This window comes from Ostrea edulis, chromosome 4, assembly GCF_947568905.1.
Source record: "Ostrea edulis chromosome 4, xbOstEdul1.1, whole genome shotgun sequence".
NCBI lineage: Eukaryota > Metazoa > Mollusca > Bivalvia > Ostreida > Ostreidae > Ostrea > Ostrea edulis.
This window is the reverse complement of record NC_079167.1, coordinates 28,598,523-28,626,086: the sequence shown is the minus strand read 5'-3', so window position 1 is coordinate 28,626,086 and position 27,564 is coordinate 28,598,523. Positions and strand designations below refer to the sequence as shown.

Sequence of the window (27,564 nt, the reverse complement as noted above, 5' to 3'; positions counted from 1 at the left end):
TTGGTGTTTCAAGGTGTTATTATTAACGAGAGAGAGAGAGAGAGAGTACAATGTAGTGTGCACATATACAAGTGGCCCTCTAAAGAAATATTTACAATTATGAATATTTTAATTTACCACTATACATACACTGGGCCATGTACCCCCCTTTTTTTTCCTTTGCAGTTCTCACACAAAATTATTGTTGGCAATTCATAACTTTAAGGGCGCGTGTTCTGGGTTCAATTCCAAGTTCAAACGGACGTGTTAAACCTAAGGCGTTTAAAATAGGTATAGAGACTCGTCGACAAAAGAGAAAGGAAGTCACATCTTAAAGTTGAAGTTATAAATCACTAAAATTAACCTTGTATGGTGCTGGGGATATGCAATGTCCCACAGTCGAGAGCCTGCAATCTCCTTTGGAACATGATTCATTAAAATTCCCTCAATGCATGTGAAATAAACACATAAAGGTCATGCAATCTGACCCAAAACATGATCTTTATGGTAGGGGTAAAAATTATAATTAAAATGATGACCTCATCCCTCAGTCAAAGCATTTTACAAAAGGACATGTACATAAATGTATTTGTTTTAGATATTGCAAAGTGTTTGCCATTTGTGGATAATGAGAAGAAAAAACACCCCCAAGGAAGAGGAAAGTTTATTGCAATGTCCTACAAGCTGCATTACGCTGCAGATTTTATAAAGAGTAAATCAAGAATACATATATATACCAATTTTATCGTTAATAAACCTATGCTGTTGTATCGCTAATAAACCTATGCTGTTTTATTGGTAATAAACCAGATCTATTTTATAGGTAATATACCTATGCTGTTTTATCGGTAATAAACCTGTGCTGTTTTATCGGTAATAAACCTATGCTGTTTTATCCGTAATAATTAAGCCTATGCTGTTTTGTCGGTAATAAACCTATGCCGTTTTATCGGTAATAAACCTATGCTGTTTTATTGGTAATAAACCAGATCTATTTTATAGGTAATATACCTATGCTGTTTTATCGGTAATAAACCTGTGCTGTTTTATCGGTAATAAACCTATGCTGTTTTATCCGTAATAATTAAACCTATGCTGTTTTGTCGGTAATAAACCTATGCCGTTTTATCGGTAATAAACCTATGCTGTTTTATTGGTAATAAACCTATGCTGTTTTGACGTATTTTATGTCTGATAAAAGCACTTAACTTTTAACTGGACATATTACAAAATGGAAAGTATAAAGTAAAGACAAAACGAACTATAATGAGAAACAACACACACACACACACACTAGTCAAGTGTACTCAATCGGCTTTGTAATATACATGTATATCATACGATAACACAAGTTGATGTATTCAAAATAGATATGACAAAGTATCGCCTAAAACATATTCCATATTTCTTACCATATGTGATGCAAAATATCAATGAATTAATGAATATGACCAGGCGGAGTCTTTTAAACATGTATGGGTTGTATATATGTATTCTTTCAGTTGATAACTCAAATGCTAAATTAACGCCTTCAGGTAATGATATTGCATTTATATGCCCCCACCATGAAATGGTCAGGGCATATAAATAGTATTGTCCCATTTCTAATATTTTCTTTCGAACTGTGAAAAAATGGTTTTGAGAGAGAACATTAGTGAGAACATGTCCCCACACCACTTGTCCTCACTAATCTAATAATTATACCCCACCGCAATGCGGAAGGGGACATAGAAATAGCGGTGTCCGTCTGTCCCACTTCACTTAATTTGTGGACGCAACTTCTCAGAAACTGCTCAACGGATTTTGTTCATAATTTGTAGGATTGTTAGTCACCATGTGTAGTTGATCATATGCCAGAATTTTGATTTGACAATTTTGACAGGAGTTATGGGACTTTGTTGAATTTGTACATGCTACACTATAGGAACACTTTGTGGACGCAACTCCTCCGAAACCGCTCAGTGGATTTTGTTCATATTTTGTGGGATTGTTAGTCATTATGTGGAGTTGATCATATTGTGCTACCATTTTAATTCGACAATTTTTACAGGAGTTATGGGACTTTGTTGAATTTGTATATGCTACACTATAGAAACACTTTGTGGATGCAACTCCTCCGAAACCGCTCACCGGATTTCATTCAAATTTTGTAGGATTGTTAGTCACCATATGTAGTTGATCATATTGCGCTGCCAATTTGATTCCACAAATTTTACAGGAGTTATGGGACTTTTGTGCTTCAACTTTTTTTGCGGAGGTGGGGGACATGGCTATGTGTAGCAATCTCGTTTGTATCTACATCTTTCGCATGCTGTTGATCACATTTATGGGGATGTAACCGTGAAGACAGAATTTTGTCCTCATAGTGTACTTTCTGTCCTCACAACTGTCAGATGGTTAAAAATTGTCCTCGCTTTACACGTTTTATCAACCCCCCCCCCCCTCTCTCTCTCTTTGTGGAAATTGAGTAGACACTTGGTGTAGTATGTGCTACAGACTAAGTTGTAAGTTTAGCTTTGATTGACTTCACAGGGGCTAAGCCCGTTTTGGGCCCGAACCCTGTGATACCATAAATATAGAAATTTATGGTATCGCAGGGAACGGGCCTAGCCCCTGTGATTGACTTATTTTAGTAAGGTTATGGCCCATGGACATTGAAGAAGGAGTGTAGGTCCAACAGAGACTTATCTTGCTCTGAAATTCAATCAGTCTTTGATTATAGTCGATAGTCGGAGACTTTAATAAATGTTATGTTTACCAAAATCTTATTCCTCTCCTGGATTACACATCATAGAGCTTTTATTTATGTATGTTTTTTGCGGATGAAAACCATGTCAAAATAAGAGGTCCATAGACCTGTCACAACGCTCACCTGGTCAACCTAGTCCTGCTGTTCAGTTTCTAAAAATGGATTTTAACCCCCCCCCCCTTTCATGTAAGCCAAATGAGTCATGACTTAAATCAACTTGAATCTACACATCGGGATGCCCTATATTCATGTCAAATTTTATCCCCGGTTCTAGCCTCATCCTAACCTACATGTATGGTCCATATTTAAAAAAAAAAGAACAATTTTCAAATCCCCCATACATTTGATGTAAAACTTTGACCCCCTAGGTGTTGATTTGAAGAAACTTGAACCTTGCATATATATTATGACTAATCCTGACCCAGCTGCTCTTGAACAGAGTTTTAAATCTTATTTAAAACATTAAACCCCAATAGAGTGACCCATTTGTTTTGGGGAAGTAAAAAAATGTATCTAGTTAAGAGATGAACGGATGGCCGAACAAACAGAACAAGTGGTCATAAAAGCTCATCTTTTTTAACTCGCCTGAGCTGAAAGCTCAAGTGAGCTTTTCTGATCGCTTTTTATCTGTCGTTTGTCCGGCTGTAAACTTTTTACATTTTCAACTTCTTTTCCAGAGTCACTGGGCCAATTTCAACCAAACTAGATCAAAAGCATCCTTAGGTGAAGGGCTTTCAAGTTTTCTTTCAAATGAAGGGCCATGATCCTTCAAGGGGGAGATAATTACAAAAATGTAAAAATAGGGTGGGGTCATTTAAAAATCTTCTCAAGAACCACTGGGCCAGAAGAGCTGACATTTTTATGAAAGCTTTCTGACACAGTGCAGATTCAAGTTTGTTAAAACCATGGCCCCCGGTGGTTGGATGGGGCCACAATAGCAAATCAAAGTTTTACATGCAAAAATATATTGGGAAAATCTCAAGAACCACTACATAGGCCAAGAAAGTACAAATTTACATGACAGGTTTCTGACACAGTGCATTTTGTTAAAATTAGGACCCGCGGGGGTAGGATTGGGCCACAATAGGGGATCCAAGTTTTACATATAGGGAAAGTCTTTAAAATCTTCTTAAGAACCACTCGGCCAGAAAAATTAACATTTACATGAAAGTTTTCTGACAGTGCAGATTCAAGTTTGTAAAAATCGTGGCCCCCGGGGTAGGTTGGGGACACAACAGAGATCAAAGTTTTACCTGCGAATATACAAGGAAAATCTTTTAATATGGGCCAAGGCGATTCATGTGAGCAATGTGATCCATGATCGTCTTGTTTTTTTAATCCTTCCCCTGTGCATTCTAATAAAAAACTTTGCCCCCCCCCCCCCCCCATGCATTCTAATATAACCCCCCCCCCCCCCCCCCCGTGCATTCTAATATAAAACTTTGCCTACCCCCTGTGCATTCTAATATGAAACTTTGCTCACCCCCTTGATTTGAGCAAACATGAATCTGTCTTACTCGAGGATGCTTGCATGCATGCATATTAGATTTTGCGACATATCAATACTTTGATCACCTGTTGTGTGTCCTCCCAGAGCCAACGTTTTAAGATACACTCTTTGATGAAACTTTCACATAAGTTTAAAAATTTAAAATTTGTTTCATCTCTCCCAATGGTTTATAAGATTTTTAAAATTACCCAACTCTATTCTAACATATTGCTAGTGACCTCCCTTTGCATGGATCATGGGATAAACATATCTGCAAGTCCAATACCCAAGACGCTATTGCTAAGGGTGACGATACACGGTGTGAAAGAGGAACACAGTATATCGTTGGCTAGCGAAGATGTACCCAAGAATGCTCTGTGCTAAGTTTGGATCACATTGGTCCAGCGGTTCTGGAGAAGAAAAATGAACATGTGAAAAAGTTTATGGACAACAGGCGATCAGAAAGCTCACTAGAGCTTTCAGCTCAGGTAATCAGTTTCTCAACAAGTCCTTCCCCAAAAATATCATTGGCCACATGCATCAAGGCACAGTTCACGCAGAGGAGTTTTTAAACATTTCAAAATCGCCCAGTTCTTCATTCCTTGTGAAATATCAAAGACTCTCTTAAAAGTTTTTAAAAAAAGTTTTGGTAATATTGTCATTGCTTAAAAGTTTGGTTCCTGTTGATTATCAAGATGAACTTTATTACACTCCGATACTCTGGTGTGTCTCACAAACAGATCATGGTGTCTATAGGTTTCCAGAGTTAAAGGTCAATGTCACAAACATGGAAGTTCTGCTATTATTTTGAATTGATACATTCTACCCACTTTAAAGTTCAAGATCACTTGAGAACGATTTTAAAATATCCGAGACTGTGAAGAATTTCCAATAATGCAAAGCTGTCACACCAAGATATGGACCTTAATTTCCCTGCAAGGCTATGGAGCGCCAAATCAACAAACACAAATAACTGAAGATGTCTTCAATTACATGTATTTGAAGATATCAATTCAATTCTTGCTCTCTTTAAATGAATTAATGCGCGCATCAATTGAATTAATGAGAGCAATAATTGATTTAATGCGCACAATAATTCAATTATTGCTCTCTTCAATTGATTTGCACATCAATTGCATTAATGAGAGCAATAATAGATTTGATGCGAGCATTAATTCAACAGGGACGCGACTGAATTCCTCAGAAATCAGAGGAAAACTGGTCAAAAGAGAGGAAAACACCTCACCCTAACTGGAAAAATATCATTTTCTGCTACTTTAGATCAAATCCAGAGTTTCATTTTTTTGAAAATTGAGCAAATCAGAGGATTTTCTCTGAAAACAGGAAAAATCACACCCGTTTCAATTATTGCTCTCTTCAATTCAATTGATGAGAGCATCAATTTCATAGAAATATTGCTCGCAATTCATTTAGAGCTCAGTATAAATAATTTGATGATCTCTTTAATTCAATTGAAGATATCTTTTAATTACTTACAATGCTTTTGTATAAGGAATTAATGCGGCATCAATTCTTTTAAAGAGAGCAACAATTCAATTAAAGAGATCATTAATTCAATTGTGAATATGTTGAATTGAAGATATCTTTAATTATACAGTTGCTCTCTCTAAAAGAATTAATGCTCTCCTCAAATGAATTAAAGATATATCATTAATTCAATTGAAAAAGCAGTAATTGAATTAATGTGTGCATTAAATCAATTATTGCTCTCATCAATTGATTTAATGCACACATTATATCAATTATTGCTCTCTTGAATTGAATTGTAGCACACATGAATTCAATTGTTGATATCATTAATTCATTTGAAGAGATCTATTCATTTAAAGCGCACATCAATTCAGCTGAAGAATTAATGATAAGATCTTTAATTAAATTGTTGCGCGCATCAAATGAATTGATGATATCTTCAATTATTTCAGTTTATGTTAATTTTGCGCTCCATACAAGACAGATTTGCATAATGTGATAAAAAAAAAAAAACAAACCCAACTTGATCAAAGATGCATTTTTATCCAATAGATTTTTCACTCTTGCCCCCCCCCCCCCCAAATTTATAATGTATTTTTTCACCAACCCCACCCCGATAATGCCCCAAGTATACCATGTGGTTACTTACATCACTGGAAAGAGTAAATACCAATACAGTCTAATTCAGATAAATTGAAATTAAGGGGACCGACATGGATTGTTCATAATATCCACAGCTCAATATAACCAATGCTGAACTGTCACTAGAAATTTGTTTACTTCAATATAATTCCAATGTTATTTATTACAATTGTTTTGATAGGACAAAAATAAATCTAAACGAGAATTTGCACATCAATAAATCCAAAAACGCTATGTATACATACGCACCTGAAAAAAATAACATAGTGCGGGAAAACTATTCAAATTTTTGAAATTGATAATACAGGGAACGAATTGGAATTATAAGAATCAAACATTCTTTTTGAAGAATAGATGTGTAAACTCTGAATATTTTACTCATAAACTTATCATAAAAGTGCGAAATGTCCAGAGTTTACACATCAATAAATTCTTCAAAAAGAATGTTTAAACCTATGATAACACTTAGTTCAATATACATATGTAAGTGACCTCAATACATGTATAAGTGGAGTAGACTGTAGTTCATTGCATACTTTTAAAAGACAACACAACACTATTCGTCAGTCAAGAAGCAGCACGCTTTAATGACATTCGTCAGATACATGAGGAGAGGTGAAGAGACACCTAGAAACAGATCACTCTTATGTACAAAGTAATAACGTCAACAGACAAGGTGGGAATCAACAATATTATAGAAATTTCATTGGAAAAATATAATAAAACATCTAAAAGGCATGAACAAAATCGTGAAAATTAGAACGCCATAAAAATTTTCACGAAGTATACTACATACTACGTACACTGATACCAAAAGGTGATTTTTGATGATTTTTTTTAAATAGCATCATAGGCACCACGTTTCATGAGAAAATGATCAGCATTTGTGATAAGGATAATAAAAACTTGTTCTAAATACTTTTGACAAACTGTATATTCTTTAATACTGTTACCAACACTGTTACTAAGCATAATTTCTGTTACTTTGAAAACGTTTTAAATAATTTATTAAAGTGAAAATTTGCTTTAATTACAAAAAACTGAAAATGTAAACATTTTTCATATCGCACTATTCAATCAACTTGAAACAAGTATGAGGGGACGTAGGTTTAAACCTGAATGTACAAAACTGTACATATTCCAATTGAGCAATATTTTAATGCAATTTTTTTTTGGCCATTTCATTTTCTTTAGGAACAATACAGGTACACCGTTGTCTAGCTTGTCATATATAGGATAACAAATAAATGTAGGTGTATCGCACAAGTCTAGGAAATGACTCAAGCCCTGATTCTACTGTCAGTCTGATCTAAATATACTGTTTCATTCTCTCACTCTCATTCAGCATATGAAGCAACTTCACACTCAAATGATTCAGTAAAAACAACCCACACAAACTGTCAACATTTCACATCCGTGACAACTAGCATTTTAAATCTTTCTCATTCTAAAATAATAATAATAATAATAAAAAAACATCCCCCATAAAAACATTGGTCAACAATACATAAAAATTCACAACAAATACATATGTATTTTGATAAATAATACTGCATATATCACATATATCGTAAACTAACCTGAATGCATAATTTCAAGAGAAAAAAAAAACATGTAAAGGAATGCACAGTCAAAGATATGGACGGTTTCTTTAAATAATATTAAATTTTCCCCCAATTTCAACTGGTATGGAAAATTCGAAGTACAGAAATTAATTCTGCCTTATAATTTATGATGAATTCTGAATTTCCCCCCCCCCCCCCGCAAATCCATGAAACACCTATGGAGGCACTTTGCTGCCGCCATCCCCCCTCCCCATTTGGCACATTAAATATCCATGCACATTATCGCTATGACTAATTTGGCTATCGGTTTTAATTTTTTCTTCAGTAAGTTAAGTACAAAATTTTGAGCCTTAAAACCATTGATGAACTGTACATCAGAATACTGTAAAATTACTGGGAATACTTACAGATCACCTTTATTTCGCGAGGATTTCACGAGACACAAATTTCGTGAATGAGAACTAAACTTTTGCAAATAATTAGTCTTGCGAAATTACACATAAATAAATTCCTTGCAAAATTACACTTACATATCAAAATTCCTCACAAATAAAATGTGAATGAAGTCAAAACCTGAAAAAATTTCTCAGTATCACATAAATTACTCGGATTGTCAATATACCACATGAAGTACAGAGTGTCTCCAGTATTACCACTGCATTCAAGTCTGACTCAAACAACTCCTCATTTGACCTACATAGGCAAGACACACACCATGTTTATCAAAGAGAATTAGTGGGACTTTAAGATGAGAAAAAGAACGCATATTCTATTTGTTGAAAGATTTCAAAGGGAGCACCAGTATTTGAATACAAAAAGAGTTACCTTTCTAATACATAACATTTGCATGAAGTTGAAAGTGTAAGATGAGCAGGAAAAAAATGACTATCAGTAATGTCAGAACATTGAAGATGACTTAGAATATTGCTAATTAATTGCAACCTTATGTATTCTTAACCCAGGATAAGTAATAACACAACATTATTAAAAACCTCTAACCCAATATAGCAGCAGCAAGGACAGTATAGACTGTGAAGGATACTTGTTAATCACTTTTGATTGGATAACATATCAAGACACAATGACTGATTGTCCAAGTTTTTTTTAAAGATTATTTGGAAAGCATAACAATAAAATCTTTCAAACAACAACTGGCTAATACATTTCATATATATATATATAAATAAACTTAAAAATATGGGCAATAAATTCTTATCCGCTGATAAATTTGTCAAGACTTGTTGGCACTTTTAGAAGCCTTTTGGAAGGCATGTAATGTATCCTTGGAAACGCACAATCACAGAATCTGTGCTGCTAGTCAAACACAAAATGCATTTCCAATTCGGTAGGTGAGTCAGTTTTCTCTCCTGTGTATTATTTGGCATTTCAATCTTAATACCTTAATGGTATCGATGAATGAACCAAGTACACCGTCTTTCACAGTGGTATAATCTGTAACAACAGTGGCTATGAAAAATGGTTTGTGGAATTGATGTTGCATGAGATATGATACTAAAATGAAACTGAAACTAGTTACACAACCAATGATGAGTCCCTGAAGTGGTACACAATGAAGGTCATCTAATAATTCAATATGGTCCTGTCCATTCTGTGTGTTTTTGATATCACTTTGAACTATGACTTCTGTCCAATAATTGAACACATTGGAGCACTGAAATACTTGACAAATTTAATTATTCCACGCTGACCTAGAAGGTTTTATGCTTTTGAAAAAGTTATAAATTGATTTTCTCTCCCTTGAGCCCAGTGGTCGGGGCTCTGATTCCTTTTCTGCAGCTATTCGACCCCCGTCACTGAGGGGTCGTCGTCCCTTTTGTAGAGTGGGTTTTACTGGCGCACTAGCACTGCTAGAGGGTTGAAGATCACTTTTCCCTGGGAGACTTTTCTGTGTCATTGTCCTGTGAGGTACTTTGGACACCGGCCTGCCCCGCTCACCGGTGTTTGTCTGCTTCCACTGTAGCAGACCTTGTCTCTCCGATTCGTAGTTCTTAATACGACTCTGGAAACCCCACTCATCCACTTCTTTCTGTGTTTTAGCCATCATCTCATCTTCCTTCTCATCCAAGAACTCCACCTACAATATCAGTAACATTAATAAATGTTTTTATTCGGTATATACATTGATACAAACATACCAAGGATAACCCATGAAAGCTTGAAAGCTTATTTCCAATGGGGTCCTTGGATGCACGGATGTTTGCGCTAGGGGGTCATTTATGTGGGAGGAAACCGGAGTACCCGGAGGAAACCCAAGTGTCCGAGCGGGCGACCGTTACCACCTTCTTTTAGAATATAAATGAAATGTGGTTGTGAAACAAATACTCTTCAGTGTGGCCATGTTTAATTGCCTGGCAAATTTGACCTTGGTATATGACCTTGATTTTAGCAGTTGCATAGCACTGACCTTGACCTTTTTGTTTAAGTTTAGTTTTTTTAGTTTAAAAGCTATGACCAAAGATAAAGATGCAAATAAAGAGGGAGGTTGACCAAAAATGATACACCCCCAGATTTTTAATCTCTGACATAAAAAGACATGGCTTAGACAAAAGAATTCCTTCCATCCTTAAGTAAAACTTAACAATTTATACAAATTGTATTTATATACTGACTCTTCTCATTGTCTTAAGGAGGTCCTCCCACTTGGCGGACAGCAGAGCTGCTGCAGACATACTGGATTTGGCAGGAACAGGAAGGGGCATGTCCTCCAGATCACCATAGGAACGGTTTGAATGACTAGTAGAGCATCTGTCTGACACAGATCGCTGCCCCTCAAAATGCACTCTTCTTGTTTTCTGTAATATCATTTACGTATATATATAAACATTTGGCATACTATCAAAATTATTTTGTTAATGTTGGGGCTATTTCTTAATCAATTTCAATTAAAAATCAAAAATAATTCGGCATGAAAATCTGACATCACAACAAAAATTAGAAGCTGTTAGACTCTCACCATTACAGTTTTTATTCGAGTTTACATAAATCTAACATCACAACAAAAGTTTGAACCTGTTATCCTCACCATTGCAGTTTTTACTGGAGTTTACATAAATTTGACATTACTTCCAGTGTTAATTCTCACCTCTTTTGGTTTTGACATTACTTCCACTGTTAATTCTCACCTCTTTTGGTTTTGCAAATCCAGCCCAGAGTTTAAATCTCTTCATCATAAAGTCAATCATCTCATAATCTTGTAAATCTAATGTACTCTTGTAAAACATTTGTGACTTGACAGTCTTGTATGAATCGGTCAATACAGCAATTATCAGGGCAATGGTCAGACCGTAGGTGAAGATATAGTATGAGTAGAAGAAACAGTGGGTAAAGATGGTGTCCGTCTCTAGGAGAGGCAAGAAGTTGAAAGATCCTCTGATCATCCCCAAAAGGGACATCAGTGTGGTCCAGTAATTTTCAAAGCCATCCATGTGGTTTCCCAAGAACTTGAAAAAAAGAAGATATAAAATGCTTATTATGAAAATATCATTCAGGCTAAATTTCATGGTAAAATCGAAGAACAGAAAGCAGCAATGCTTTACTTCGATCTCAGTTTCATAAATTACCAGCCGCATTCTTCGCAGAATTAGACAGTGACATTGCAATTATTTGATTTACTGCTATACATAAAAATAAAAAATTATGTAGAAAAATCATCAAATATTTTACCAAGTAAGCAATCATTCCATGGACCAAGTACAGGACAACAAAGACGAACATGATGCCCATTAATTTGGGGAAAGCACTGCTCATAGTTTTCTCATACTTGTGCAGGAATTTGATAAACCGAATCTGTTTCACAACCTATAAAGAAAGGAGAAGTAAATTAATTTTCCATGTATCGTGTGTAAACCACCAAGTACTAGCTGTCTGTAAAACAAGTCTTTAGTATTCATTCATTAAAAAAATGGTGCTCCGTATTACTGTTCCATACAATACAGAAGTCACACTATACTATCGTCTATTTGTTCTTATTATACAGTCTGTAGAATCTTGCGATACTTCATATTTATATACATATCTATGTCGCTTCAGTGTGAACGGAAACTACCACCACCGCCACGGTTGTAGTTAATTATATAGAACAATAATCAAGAGAAAAGATGACAATAATTGATAGAATATTTCAATAACAATAGATGATAAGGCATAATTTAAGCACAATTAATTCTATGACAATATGTCATACATATATATTACTAATTCATGTTGTCTTTAATAATAATGGCCCACAAGATCAAGAATTTCTCTCTCCTCAAATTTGAGTACTGTAGCCAAAATAGTTTTTGTTAATTTTCTAAGGCAGAAAAAATGTGAATATTTTATCACTAGACTGGAATATTTCTTTTCTTGGTTATCGTATTTTCTACATGTTGTCAAAAAATGTATTTCATTTTCTATTATAGTATTAGATTTGCATTTAGTGCACAATCGGTCCTTTCTAGGGATGGTGGTAAATCTACCCATTTCAATGTTTAACCTGCGAGAAGAAATTCCTAATTTCTGGAATCAAAATTTGTGACTACAGATGAATAATTCTCATAACCCCAGTTTTGTGCTTAATTTTGTAAACTTGTATACCAGTCTTTCACATAATAATCCCATAGTGTTTTATCATAGACCAATTCAAATTTATGTTTCCCATAACAAACAAGTTCATCTCTAATTACATAATTTATGTATATAAATGCAAACCATGAATTCTTTCAAATCAGAAAAAGATTTTCACTACATTCAAATGCATCCTTGAGTAAAAAAAAAATTCTGTAGATAAATTCTCTAATCTATATCAAGTTTTGATTAGCAATCTAACAATACCATAATGTAAATGAAAACTTCTCAATTCAGCAAAATTTCTACATTTTTATGAACACTAAATTTGAGAGGCAGATTCTCTTTAAAGCAGTCATCAATATTTAGATGTTCACACTTTAACAATTTTATGTTGCTCACATCCCGTATCTCTGCATAATACAAAAGAATTGGTTTGATGGTGGAGTCAAATACATGAATATTTCGGAGAATATTATGGAAAGGACTTATATTTATATAGGCAGTGCCTGCTGTCCAATCCTATTATGAATTATCACAATAAAATACCGTTTAAATTGAAATACATGAATATTGGTTTTCATCCCAGGAATCAATTTAATAAAGTAATTTCTTAATTCATAATAGGCTTTTAAAAGCCTTTTTATTCAGCTTCAATTTTACTACATGATTGCTTCCAGATGAAGCAAGATGAACTCAAAGATATTTTTAAATGGACACACAATCAATGTTTTTTTTTAAAGAAAAAAATTTGTTTAATATCATGACCAGCTTTATTGAAAACCATGACATTAGTTATTTGAATATAGACTTTTAGACACCAATCAGAACAATATTTTTTAAGGTTAGGGAGGCTTGCTTGTATACCCTCAGCAGACAATGACAATATCAGCTGCATACATAAAACAATTAACAGTTTAAGGTTAGGGAGTCTTGCTTGTATACCCTCAGCAGACAATGACAATATCAGCTGCATACATAAAACAATTAACAGTTTGTGTATGAAGTGAGACAACATCAATACATGAATCCAAATATACTGAAAAATCATTGAAAATTTTGAATAGTGGGGGACTCAAGTTTCCCCTTCACGAACGCCTTGGGTAATTAGAAAGGGATTTGTGAGAAAATCTCCAGTTTTCACACATGCTTGGCTATTCTTATAGTATTACATATTTCTTTTGATATTGTAAAATCTGGAGCCCACATTCATGTGAAGTAATTTAAGGTGGCTCACTACACCAAGAAATAGTTTCTCAAATCAGTAGGAATTGATTTAATTATAAAAGATATGATGATATACAATAAGTATATATACCAAAAAGGCAAAACATATACAAATTTGGTTAAAAACATGATCTTCAAAAAAAAAATCATTTCAACACATATGAACAAAAGACTCCGGGGATTTGAACTCGAGATCTGCGGTTCACCCGAGCCCAATGCTTTAACCACTGATCTACGATGATAGACAAACAAGTGGATCGATACAAATAATTTCACAAAACATTTAAATCGCCATCTTGTGATATGGTGTCATACAGAGTATAAGCTGTATAAGTGTAGTGAGCTACCATAAGCTTTAATCCTGTATGAATATAACACTGTCGAAGGCATTACAAAAATCAATAAAGCATGCATATATTCTGCTTTCTTTTTGTTTTACAGTATTTGTCTATTAGACATTTTAACACAAATAAATAATCACTAACCACAACACACTACCAACAACTTTAAGGTGAAGTGCAGTCATCCATATTGATATATATATATATATATATATATATAAAACTAAAGGAAACTCAATACATCTGTGTGGACAAGATTATTACTAATTTGTTTTGTGGAATTTTCTCATTTTCAAGGAATTAAACGTAAAAAAAATTAGACTCACTGGACATCATTATACCACTGACTCGTGCTAGCTTAAAAATGCATACATAATACAATACATATTGTTATTCATTACAATTGTTTTGATTGGACAAAAATAAATTTAAAGGAGAAACACATCAATAAATCCAAAAACGCTATGTATACATAAGCGCCTGAAAACAAATAACATAGTGCAGGGAAACTATTCAAATTAATGAAATTGATAATACAGGGAACAAATTTGCACTTTTATTCAGTTTGTGAGTAATATGTTCAGAGTTTACACATTGATGAATTTTTCAAAAAGAATGTTTAATCCTACAGTACATTAAAATTATATCAGACACTAGTTGCTTTGATATTAGCATTGCTAAAAGTATCAGTAAAATTACAGAATTATCGCTCAAAAAATATTAATTTAGAAATGCATCATTTTTGTCCTTCTCACTGCCCAACCCCATATATCATTATTCTATTTTCACGACAGAAATTTCATACCTTGAACATGAGCAGGAAGAGCAGCCAGGCATTAAGGTACCTCGCCCCTGTATGAATGTCTGAAACCTTCTCAAAGTTGACAAAACTTCTCTGGTTGTTCAGGAACGAGGAGAAAGTGTCCGTGGCAGTGATGACACAGCCGATGTAGAGTCCAATACTGACGACAACCATTAGGGTGGTCAACATCTCCAGCCAGTTCCACATGTCACAGAAGTATTGCTTAACGCCTTCACGCATCTGGAGCACGATGTGGACAAGGTAGTAGAGGACCACCAGGAAGAGAATAATCTGAAACAATGGCAAGATCTACTTGAAAATCTTAAAGTTTAAGAAAAAAATACCATATAGCATTTTTTCCCTGTGGTCTAAAATTTGGCAATTTGCTGGCCTCAAAGTATGCTAATAATTTTATCGGAATAAATTTGGTGGACAAGGAAGAGTGATCTCTCTTGAAAATACTGAAGTCGCAATTAGGTGCATATATGGTGAGTGAACTTTAGCAGAAAGCTATCTAACCGCTAAAATAAGCCAAATTTATCACCCCACCAAAAAACCCCTGTTAATTAAACAGTGTGACGTTAACGTTAATTCTACTTTTAATATACAGAAGACCTCATCTAGACTTTGATTTACTACAGGAAAGAAATAAGCAGATGAATTTTCCTTGAAAAGTATGTATTTAAATACATAACGCACACCCATTGATGGAAACTGAATTTACCTCGCAGATCATGACTGGGTCCACTACTCCGTCAATGTGCCTGAGGAGATGGTTTGTTTGAATATCGTATGTGGTGTTTATTCCGCCAGTCAATGGGAACTCAACGATCAGGGTGGTAAATGAGGTCAGATCCTCAGCAGGATTGTACAATGTGAAATCAATAAACAAAGCTCGAGTTCTGAAGACAACAAGAAAACAATTCAATATGCAATTTTCTTGCTTGTTTAAGCAATGGTAACAAATTTGTTAACTCTTTGTTGTGACCAATACTAATTCGATGGCTGCTTTTAAATATTAACTGATACTGTAAATCGTAAGAAACATAATAAGAGAACACATTCCGTAAACGTACCTTAGATCAATCCAGTTCTTGCTCTGTAGATCCTCTAAGATATTCAGTGACTCGTTGAAGCTGGATCCTAGATACTGCACATATCCTCCTCCGCCGTAAGAAAATACAAAGCCTGGTCTTCTTTTACTACAATTACAAGAGGCATTTCTAATAATTCTCAGGATAACAATATCCAGATACACAAAAGATGCATTTTGTTTTCCTGTTAAAACATGTTGAAGAGAAACATGTTTAATAGATTTACAGATCAATGCACGCTCTCCATTCGTGACATTTTTATTATAATTGACGGCAGGTTTCTGATACCTTCCAGTCTGGCTGTCAGTGTGGTAGCGCCACGAGAGGTTCTGCGACTGTGTGATGTTCCAGAAGTATCCATAGTTATACTTGTCCTCAGTGTAGCCTAGATTTCCTTCACAGTCAGCGACCCCTGCCAAACTCTCCAGCCCAGAATGCAATGGGTACTCTTTCACAGGACAGGATTCTACGCCAAACAGAACACAACAATTTACCAAATGTAGCATTGATAAACAATTCAAATAATATCAAACTTTAGCAGCATCTCTTTACATTAGGGCTGTTCCATTAAAACATATGAGGTACCCGGGGAAGGCACTTTAAAATTTGGGTAACCACCCATAGAAGCATAAAAATGTAATGAGGGACCACTCACAGAAGCAATTTTAGATAGTGCGGCACCACCCATAGAAAAGAAATAAATTTGAAATACACTTTTTCTTTAAATTCAATATGCATGAATGACTATAACCCCTGAATAGAGGTCTATTTTCAGATGTTCCCAAGCATGATAGTAAAAAGAAGAGTATCTTGGGTGTCATCACCATTCAAATAACTGGCCATCAATGAATCTTGATCATAGAACCATCAATTTATTTTATCAAGACTCTTAAATATGATGAACTAAATTAATTTTATAAGTCTACCTGTTCATAAAAAGTCTAGTATTGTAAATGTTCAAAAACAACTATTAAAAGTTTTAAAATTGACTAGTATTTTGAGTATTAAAAAACAAGAAAATGTGTCTCTTTACATAAATAAAATGATATTCTATGTTTCTTAGTCAATATATAAATTTACAACCTGCAACTTAAGATTTGTGAGGCTCTATTCTACCGTTTTCAACAATTTCGATAAATTCCAATTTCTCGATTCATATTTGTGCGCCATGTTTGATGTACTGAAGTTTCAACTTCCGATTGTCAAGTCATTTGCATATGTCATATAAAGTAGTATTTACATTAATGGACAAGTATGGAGGCGAAAGCTATTTCGTCGGTATTGAAAAGGTTTGAATTTAATATCAAGTTAAAAACCAAACAGCAGAGTGTAAATTCTTTCTGCAACAATATGATTTTCCTTTCTTTGTCGAAGTGGCTCAAGTAACTACATTTTCGCGCCGATTGTCAATGTTTAGCTTTTTCATTAGATCCCCCTACGAGATTTCGCGATAACAAGCATGGCGGAGCAGACGAAGAATTCTGCATGCTGTACAATATATTTAATGAAAAACACCTTTATTAGACATGCCCGAGTACTCCTTTTGGTGTAAACAACATTTGGGACTAATGCACAGTGCAGAGTTTATTATTGGTTATTCATAAAATTATTTTGCACCATTACGGAGATCCTATGGAATTGTAGTCTCATCCCGAAAACGTCAGAATAAAAAAAATTGGATAGGGCTACATTATTGCAGCTAGAAAAAAATCAAAAACCGTTTCAATGGACCACGAGCACGTTTCGTTTTCCATTTTGGACAAGGGAGATAATCCTAATTTCCGGTTGCTATAATTTTAGAGTCAAACTGGAAACGATAACCGGATCGCGGAACCTCATCGACCGAGATAAAATGAAGACAGAAAACGGCGTTTGTTTCACATTCTACTTTCAACCCTTCCCTTCTCTTCCTCTCAGTTTCGGTAAAAAATAAAGATTTTATCAAAACAACCACCCACAGATGCAGTTTTCTGGCAGTAGGTACCCACCATAGATGCAATTTTCTACCAATGACAAGCACCCATAGATTTTTTTTTAATTGCCGTCCCCGGGTACCTCATATGTTTTAATGGAACAGCCCTTATCAAATGTATATAAACTACTGAACAATTGTGACATACTTTCCTCATATCTAAATTTTGCTTTAGTTAACCCTCATCATCATTAATGCAATATGCAGGATTTTATTTTACCCAGCAGGGTTTACAACAATCTGCGTCTTAGATGTGGAAAGCCACGAGTCCAGGACTTGAAAAGTTCCTAGCTACAACCCTGCTCTGTCCATTGTTAATGCAATAGGCAGGACCCTATATCTTTACCTCGAAGTCCCCGCACTTGTCGTAGCCTGGCCACACCCAAAAAGGTATTAAATTCCGTGTAGGAGGTCAGCTCATCATAGTGAAGTCCGCTGATCAAAACAGACTGTGTCCACGTCCAAAACTCGTCCATACTGCAGAAACATGAATTCATATTCCTTTTTATGTACAGTAAAAGCAAATAGCAAAACCTTGAGGGTCAGGGAAAAGTAACCCAAACTTCATTCTATCATAATATTTTCCTTATTTTCCAATCATAGTGGAATCAATATCACTTCACAATAAGCATGGATTTGTTATAAGTGTGTTCGTTATAAGCAGGTTTTATTGTATGCAGGTAGTTTCAATTCATGGCTTTATATAATGGTTGACACCCCTAACTCATACCTGGATATGTTATAAAATGACTTGTTGGTGTTGGGCATGTTGGCCTTTACTATGGTTTCTTCCACTGCCTGAGACATTATATAAGTGTGCTGTGTAAAGTTGGTGTAACACAGTGCCATCACCAGTAATAGGTAGAACATGTACGCCACAAACTGCCGCAACATCAACCTCATTCGCTGAATCTTCATTCCGTCCTCTTTAGCCTTCAGCAAGGCAAAGCCACTCAGAGGACTGAACTTTACCTCCTACAAAAGAAAATCATTTCATCCATATATATTAGTTACCATCATCAATAATTTTAAATGTACAGTGAAGCGTAATGAATTCGTAATAATATCAACAGGTACTTCTGATATCGTTATTTCATGGAAGCTTTCATCTTCAATTAAATACGTAGGTATTCGGTCCAGCATCAATTACCTTTACAAGCTCATTAGACGTGTCAAACTTGGGTTCGTTGTCAATGACATCATCTGTGTCCTCGGTCTTCTTTTCCCATGCAGCCAGATACAGGGCGATGAAGACTGCCTTCAATGGCTCCACGAACAGGAAAGAGAAAATGAAACAGAACAGAAGAGCAAGCAACCACTGGAGAGCAATGTCGGCTCCAAACTGTCGGCCGTAGAGAATGACCAGTATACAGGACGTGCCAGACAAGAGGAAGCAGAGGACGTGTCCTAGGTAGATACACCAGGCCGGCAGGCTGCACGTCTTCTTACTGTGAACAGGGACCACCTCAGTCATCTCGCTGTAGCCATCAGCATCTGCAGAAACACAACAGTAAATGTCTGTCAATCTCAATGGCTCTGTTCATGCATTCTTACATTTCTCTCTTTTTAACAATGTGCCATGTTTTCTGTCAAACACTTAAGAATAAAAACTAAAATTTCATCATGCCTCTTTCCAGTAAATCTGTAATTACTGTAAACAAGCTTTAATTTGGAGAACACCACCATATTTTCACTGTCTATTAGTTTGTTTGCAAGAAGTGTTTGTGTCTCAAAAAGTTCCAATGCATATTTGAGTCCAATTTTACATATGGGTGAGCTTTTTGTTCAAGAAAAAATTGATGAGATTTTAAGGCAGATGAGAATTTTGGACAATTCATTCAGATTATGCATCTGGTCTGGAGGTTATAAAACTTGTTTGAGCACATTTTCATACTCAAACTCTGTGCTCTAAATCATACTCGTACTCAAAAGTCAAGGTTATAAAATTTATAAAATCATTCTCAGACTCAAATAGAATACATGCTAAAGATTTTTCAAGTATGCTTTGAGCTTGTTCAGAGTTGTACTCAAAACAAATATGGCAGAGTTTGAGTAAGGTAAAAGTTTTATAACCTCCATGCCTGGGTTGGGGTGTTGGTATTCATAAAATCTGGAGAGACTAAATGGTCTTTGATCCCCCATTTCCATTATTTTCAACAAACAAACAAATGTGCATTCAACACACAACTTACAGAATTCACTCCCATTTCTCTGTGCCAGCCCCACGTCTGGCTCAAGTGGACCAATATGCTCTACCTCTGGTAGCGAGTCGCGTGTTGTTGTGGTGTGGAGTTTCGAAACCCATTTAGATACCTTGTTGCTAGTAGCAGAAGGTGGCTTTTTTCTACAAAACACATTATAAATTGAATATTGATAGGAATGATATCAATACAACATGTACAAACAGGTAAAAGCACCACACATTGGACTCGTTACTAACATGTTTGGATCTTGTCTTGGGTTAAAGTTTTTATGATTGCTGGCTGAGTTGGAGGGTTTGCCAGAACCAATGGAAACTGTGGAGACCCGTCTTTGCACTGGTTTATGCTTCGGTTTCACATCATCATCCATCAAAAGATCATCTAAGTCGTCAAGCTTTTTCTGTGGCATTGTGGGTTTCCTAGAGATGACAAAAACTCAAATTAAATCAACTTAGGCTGTAAGCACTCTTGAAACACATATAATTCAAATTACCCATAGTACAATAGATGAATTGCAGACAATTATCCATTAAAGTATTTATTTGATTTGATTTGAAACATAGTCATCTCATAATGCTTTTCCTCCTATATTCATGGTCCATATGTTGGTAAATTGTAAAAATAATGGACATCTTATCACAAAATTTCACTTTTTATACCAACATGATTCAAAAGAAAGGTAATTTAGAAAAAGCGGAAGGGGGTCTCGGGGTTCAGGGGACCGAAGAAAATGGATATTAATAAAAGTACATTTGTATGTATTGGTTCCCTATTAATCTAGTCTTAGGCAAAGGTCCAACACATCTACCAACGCTTGATGGTTCTTCAAAAGCTGGACCTTGTCAATGACCTTAAACATTACTGTTGTCTCTTTGTACAGACATTTTTGTAAGACCCACATGTTTACAATCAGTGTACATTGTGCTGATTGGGTAATATCGTAATGATTAAACCAATAAACAAGAAGAATACAATGAGGAAATACTGACCGCCATGTAAAATTCAAAGTGAAAACTGGATATTCCCGAAAATTAAGATTTACAAACGATGAAATTTATTGAACCTACAAATTTTTGGCAGCATAATCGTTATATAGAGAACGGATTTTTACAGTCCGGAAAGCGGATAAAAAATCCTGTCTGTATATGACAGTACCTGGTCAGTGGTTTGGCAGCCCCTCCCCCTTGCAAGGATCTCTTTGCTTCTTTAGCCATCGCATCCTGTTCTACACAGTCCAAATAATTCAAGATGTCTTCAGCAGCTTCTTTCACCTTTGAGGTAGACAGGATTTTAATAATAAATGCAACATGTATAGACATAGGAAATTATGATTATGCAATACAGTCTTTATTTTATAATTCTGGACAAATCATAGATTACATATATCTTTTCAAATAATTGCATGATCATTTAGCATTTGAGCATCAGTGTAACATATAGTATGAAAGTTACCCAAAATAAATAAATATATGCAATTCTTTAAAGAAAATGTTAAGAACAATGGTAGAAAGTTTAAGAAATATTGTGGGAGAAAATGCTGTACAATCACTAACTGTTATGGGGGGTCTATTTCCCACTTTAATTGTCTTGGGAGGGACAAATCTATGCATGTAGACTAACATTAAGACACAGAATCAAAACATGCACATTTTTTCCTTAAAACCACAACAATTTGACCCCACAAAACAAGTGATTCTACAGGTTTTGAAATCATTCCTGATGACTGTTAGTTTAGTTAGTATAACCCTACTTCTACTTGTTTTTCAGGATTGCGTTGGCCAATTTTCGGTGTGCTCTGTCTGTCGTTATATCTAGGAATCCGATCCGGCCAGCTATCCATTATGGACTGGTCATTCCAGATACGAGGGTTGTTTGTCCTCTTCCACTGTAAGTGCGGGTATCTCCATGATTAAGTTCAATGGACTAAGGGGTAACCTACTGACCAACATGGGTCTCACTACTTTGGGAGGTCTATTAAGTTAGTAATTATTTACACTGATCATTCAAAGTACAAAAACACCAACAACAGTAGGGAGACAGAAAATCATGGATCTTTCTTAATTCACAGAAATGTTGTATCAAAATAGAAAATCAAACTTATTAAATTTGAATTTGTTAAAACATCCATGATTTTTAATACAAAAAAACCCCATCAAACCTAAAGAGAATGTTTAGAAAACGTAATCACACACAACATTCAGTCAAGACCCGATTCACATATGAGTAATTTGGTGATGACATTTAGACTAATTTGTTGGATAGGATCTTCTACAGTCAACTATTAGGGATCTAGTTTTACAACATTCGCATATTGCACAGAAGGCATTACATAAGAGAGATTATCTGTCTTACCAATGTCGTCTAACAATGATAGAAAAAAATGGCTGAAATTTTCCTTTTCTATTTAACTTTTGGAGAAAATACTGTAAATTGAAGTTAACCGAAAGGAATCAAAACAACGGTACAATAATGTACAGATACATTGTACATACCATATCACCAGTTACATTTATATACACATAAATTGTACACACAAATCACCAATCACGAAAAATAATACTACAATCAAGTCAAATCAACACTGAAAAGCAGCTGCTTGTACACAAGAAGCTGAGAGGTGTTACCTTGGACTTCTCCGGGAATACTCCTTCAGCAGCGTCCGGGATGGGAACCTTCACGAATGTTTCCTCCGCTCCCTTACGTGTCGTCTTCAGAGTCTTAGTCTTCCTCAGTGGTAGAGTGGGCTGAGGAGGAATCTAGGGGGGGAAATTGATACAGTCGTTACAATTTTTGATACAGTCATTAAAATATATATTCGCCCATTTAGAATATACTGAAATTAAACAGGGATTAAAATGTTAACAGTCTGTTTGTTGTGTATATCTGCAAATGGATAATTATTGCTATTGAAACATAAGATTTTTCTAAACTTTGCCCATTCTATTTACCTATCTGTTACCCCCAAACTAAGTAAAGGGTTATAATCTGAAAAGTCTGAATCTCTAAAATTCCTTTGGGAATTTAATAGTTTGGAAGATACTGAAAATGTGAATTCTATATATACACAGACATACACGCAAACTTCTGAGAGGATCCCTTTGAACCTTTCGTTCAGGTGAGCTAAAATGTAACATGAGTGAACTCTCACCATGGTACTGTCTGTGGTACTTTCTCTTTCCATGCACGACAGCAGATCACTCTGAGAATCCGAGCGGAAAGAGGAACTGAACTGAGATCCACCCAAATCATCGTCAATCTCCATTGTTCTCGCTGTCTGTGGCCGTGCAAACTCAAACTCAGATGCCTGTAGATAATCAATAAAAGATTGACAAATAAATGTATCTAGAGAAATACAACTTTGTTGATATAATACATTTTACAGCTTTATGAAATAAGCCTTCATGTATGTACAGCCAACATGAAAACAATTGTTCAAGGTTCTTTTTCAAATGTACAGTATATGTCCATCAACAAAGGATTTTGAAGATCTAACACAAAGTCAATTACTCTCACAACGTACCTTTGATCTACTTTTCTTGTAGATAAAAATCAAAAGTAGACTGAAAGGAAAGACCATGATATTGCAAAGGAATGCCAGCACCACTTCCTCCCAGCCAAACGAGGAAATCCCCTCACTGGGGTCATCAGTGTTTGTCGTCTTCAGTATGCCATACCACATGGCATTCACACACATGAACACATACAGGAGCGAAACACACACTGTAGCTCTCTGAACTCGGGTAAATCGACTGTTTGCTGGACGATCCACAATAGACACCCATAAATGACGGTCTGCCATGCTGTTAGAAACTGCGTGCCCAAACATTCGGGAGAACCTCTTGATTTCTGATGATCCTAAATAATGAAATTTGAAGTCGTGACCTCTCATTTTAGCCATTTTCACTAGTGTGTGTACTTTTGAAAAAAAATCATTTAAATAGTACTACAGTGTGATGCAAAGTTTGTGTAATATGTCAAAATATGTTTGTACTAGATCTAATCAAATTTTATGTAATATGTCAATATATGTTTGTACTAGATCTAATCAAAGTTTATGTGATATGTCAATATATATTTCTACTATTCAAATTGTGTTATGAAAATATACATCAAATTCAATACATATCAATTATCCAGCATGTCCTATTTAGATCAGTTTCACTTTATTTCAAATTTCAGTCATCCCTTTTTTCCAGCTTTCAAGAATGCTACTACACTGTGGTGCATGGATTCCTATGAACATACTTACCAGCTGCCTTAATTTCTTTCTGAATAAATCCTTGATCTTTCTCTAGTGTCATCCAACAGTTGCCAAAGAAGTAATATTTCTTCTCCGTTTGCATGTCTCTGATAATGACTTGGATCAGGTGCCAGCTGGGGTCAAGGCCAAAATTATCATGCCAGATCATAATCTTATGAACGTTTCCCAAGTTGGTATCATTAGCGATGAAGAACGAGTCCACACAGTTACGCTGAAAAGCCCCATCTTTGACGAGTTGTCGTTCTTTACTTTTTCCGTATTCTCCATACAGCTTGATGCCAACATGGGCCGTCGTTCCTGCAGGACAAAATATTCTCTGATCACACATGTTCATTATGATGCCTGAAAATTTTTCATTTCATACATATATTGATACTAGTAAAATTTCTATATCAACAAATCTATGGATCCCACATCACACAGAATTGTCAGTTGTCAGGTAATCTCTCACTAGAAATATTACTCACACCCATATCTATATATTTACATTTCCAATGTTTTTGCCTTTGATAGCTTTACCAATTCTAATAATAGCCATTTCTTCACGAATGTGAACAATGTGCACATGAATCTTGATAGATATGCATGAAGTACAGTCTATTTCAATGGCTGGGAATTCTGACAGAAATAATATAAAACAAGAGTACCACAAATGGTACAATATACACCCGTCGGATAGTGAAAGTTACCTGGAAGCATATTGTGCACTCTGAATTGATACAACACACATTCTGAATAGAAAAGCCTTAAACTGGGTCATGGGGCACCAATCCATCTGACATGTGAACTGATTATGTATTTCTCTGAGAGTGAGGTTGTGACAAAATGTTGGTGCAATATCTATCTATGATGATAAAAAGTCCAGGAAACCATTTGATCTACTTTTAGCCCTATAAAGTAGGTCATGGGGCACCAATTAAGTTGAAATGTGAACTGATTATGTATTTCTCTGAGAGGAAGGTTGTGACTAAATTTCAGAGCAATACCCGTGACCATAATACCAAAAAAAATATCTGGAAACAGTTTGACCTACTTCTACCCCTAAAGTACTGTAGGTCATAGTGCGCTAATCCAGCTGAAATGCTAACTGCACTTGTCTTCCTCTGAGAGGAAGCCCTCGACTAAATATCAGGGCAATATCTGTATCCATAATGAAACAAGAGGCCCATGGGCCACATCGCTCACCTGAGTCAATTTGGCCCATATCTGAAGACTTTCCATATATATTTGCATGTAAAACCTTAGTCCCTATTATGGCCCCAACTACCCTGGAGGCCACGATTTTTGCATACTTGAATCTACACTACGTCAGAAAGCTTTCATGTAAATGTCAACTTCTTTGGCCCAATGGTTCTTGAGAAGAAGATTTTTAAAGATTTTCCCTATATATGTATGTAAAACTTTGACCCCCCCACTTGTGGCCCCATCATACCCCCCGGGGGCCATGATTTTAACAAACTTGAATCTGCTCTATGTCAGAAAGTTTTCTTGTAAATATCAGCTTTTCTGACTCAGTGGTTATTGAGACGAATATTTTTTAACTATATATTTGTATGTAAAACTTTGATCCCCCTTGTGGCCCCATCCTACCCCTGGGGGCCATGATTTGAACAAACTTGAATCTGCAATATGTCAGAAAGTTTTCATGTAAAAATCAGCTTTTCTGGCTCAGTGGTTCTTGAGAAGAAGATTTTTCCTATATATTTGTATGTAAAACTTTCATCCCCTATTGTGGCCCCATCCAACCTCCGGGGACCATGATTTGAACAAACTTGAATCTGCATTATGTCAGGAAGCTTTCATGTAAATCTCAGCTTTTCTGGCTTAGTGGTTCTTTAGAAGAAGATTTTTAAAGTTTTTCCCCTATATATTTGTATGTAAAACTTTGATCCCCCCTTGTGGCCCCATCCTACCCCCGGGGGCCAGGATTTGAACAAACTTGAATCTTCACTATTTTAGGAAGCTTTCAGGTAAATTTCAGCTCTTCTGGCCCAGTGGTTCTTGAGAAGAAGATTTTTAAATGACCCCACCCTATTTTTGCATTTTTGTGATTATCTCCCCTTTGAAAGGCACATGGCCCTTCATTTGATCAAACTTGAAAGCCCTTCACCCAAGGATGCTTTTGGCCAAGTTTGGTTGAAATTGGCCCAGTGGTTCTGGAGAAGAAGTCGAAAATGTGAAAAGTTTACAGACGGACAACTTACAAAATGTGATCAGAAAAGCTCACTTGAACCTTTGGTTCAGGTGAGCTAAAAAGCCAGGAAAACTGTTTGACCAACTTTTAGTCCTAATGTAGGCCACAGACAGACGGACCAATCCAGTTGAAATGCAAACTGAACTTGTATTCCTCTGAAAGGAAGCTTATGTGTAAATTTCAGGGCAATATCTGTATCTATATCGAAAAAAGTCCGGAAAACTGTTTGACCTATTTATAGCCCTAAAGTAGGTCATGGATGGACAAATCCAGCTGAAATACAAACTCACTCTTACAATTGTTGAGGGAGAAATTGTGACAAAATTTCAAAGTTGTACATGCATCCGTTATGGAAAAAAGTCAGGAAAACATGACCCCAGATGGACAGACAGCCAGCCATCCAGATCCAGATGCATGGACAGCACCTTAACATAATACGTCCCATCTAATGACGAGCGTATAAAAATAAATTTTAATTTTGAAAATACACGAAGCCATGAACTTCAATGCTTCAAGTCAGCATACTTTTCATGACACACCAACATACTTCCTGAAGTAACCTGGCGTGGAGTGTCACATTTCACATCCTCATTTATTTTCCAAACTGAAATTGATTTCTTCAATGAACCATTACAAAGAGAATCAGATGCAATGAGTTACCTGATCCTCTGCCCCTTCCAGTTACTACGGTGATCTGGTACTTAAAAGATCCATCTTTTCCACACAGTGGTACGGTGGCAATCCTATCCAGGTCAATTTTGTCCATACGCCGACTGACAATGATGGCAACAACATAGATCACAAAGATGATTGAGCACGTTATGAATACCACAGGATTGTTGGAAAGATCCAAGTTCTGAAGAAAAATAAATTCATGAAAAAATCAAAAAGCCTCTCTATCATAGTAAAATATATAACATACATGACTCTCTAGTATAACATACACTTTTACAATCCACCTATCTGTACATTATTTCTAAAATAAACAATT

General features: G+C 35.6%; 1 protein-coding gene and 1 long non-coding RNA gene across 2 annotated transcripts in view; one reads left to right on the top strand and one right to left on the bottom strand.

Annotated features, from left to right (window-relative positions):
* Positions 1–6,912: 6,912 nt before the first annotated feature.
* LOC125672010 (polycystin-1-like) overlaps positions 6,913–27,564 on the bottom strand; it is a 79,104-nt gene continuing 58,452 nt past the window's right edge. Inside the window, exons 25-44 of the mRNA XM_056162162.1 lie at positions 27,234–27,429; positions 24,368–24,676; positions 23,639–23,973; positions 23,267–23,422; positions 22,743–22,874; positions 21,869–22,003; positions 21,274–21,389; positions 20,358–20,537; positions 20,110–20,261; positions 19,068–19,411; positions 18,648–18,892; positions 18,264–18,394; positions 16,234–16,411; positions 15,928–16,053; positions 15,576–15,753; positions 14,855–15,142; positions 11,600–11,734; positions 11,059–11,376; positions 10,546–10,728; positions 6,913–10,010 (exon numbers count right to left, since the gene is read on the bottom strand). Coding sequence (XP_056018137.1) covers positions 9,606–10,010; positions 10,546–10,728; positions 11,059–11,376; positions 11,600–11,734; positions 14,855–15,142; positions 15,576–15,753; positions 15,928–16,053; positions 16,234–16,411; positions 18,264–18,394; positions 18,648–18,892; positions 19,068–19,411; positions 20,110–20,261; positions 20,358–20,537; positions 21,274–21,389; positions 21,869–22,003; positions 22,743–22,874; positions 23,267–23,422; positions 23,639–23,973; positions 24,368–24,676; positions 27,234–27,429 — 4,242 coding nt within the window. The 3' untranslated portion in view covers positions 6,913–9,605. The remainder of the gene's footprint in view (positions 10,011–10,545; positions 10,729–11,058; positions 11,377–11,599; positions 11,735–14,854; positions 15,143–15,575; positions 15,754–15,927; positions 16,054–16,233; positions 16,412–18,263; positions 18,395–18,647; positions 18,893–19,067; positions 19,412–20,109; positions 20,262–20,357; positions 20,538–21,273; positions 21,390–21,868; positions 22,004–22,742; positions 22,875–23,266; positions 23,423–23,638; positions 23,974–24,367; positions 24,677–27,233; positions 27,430–27,564) is intronic.
* LOC130054030 (uncharacterized) lies at positions 21,884–24,207 on the top strand. Its single transcript, XR_008802285.1, has 2 exons — positions 21,884–22,005; positions 23,661–24,207. It is a non-coding gene; the product is annotated as an uncharacterized LOC130054030 (long non-coding RNA).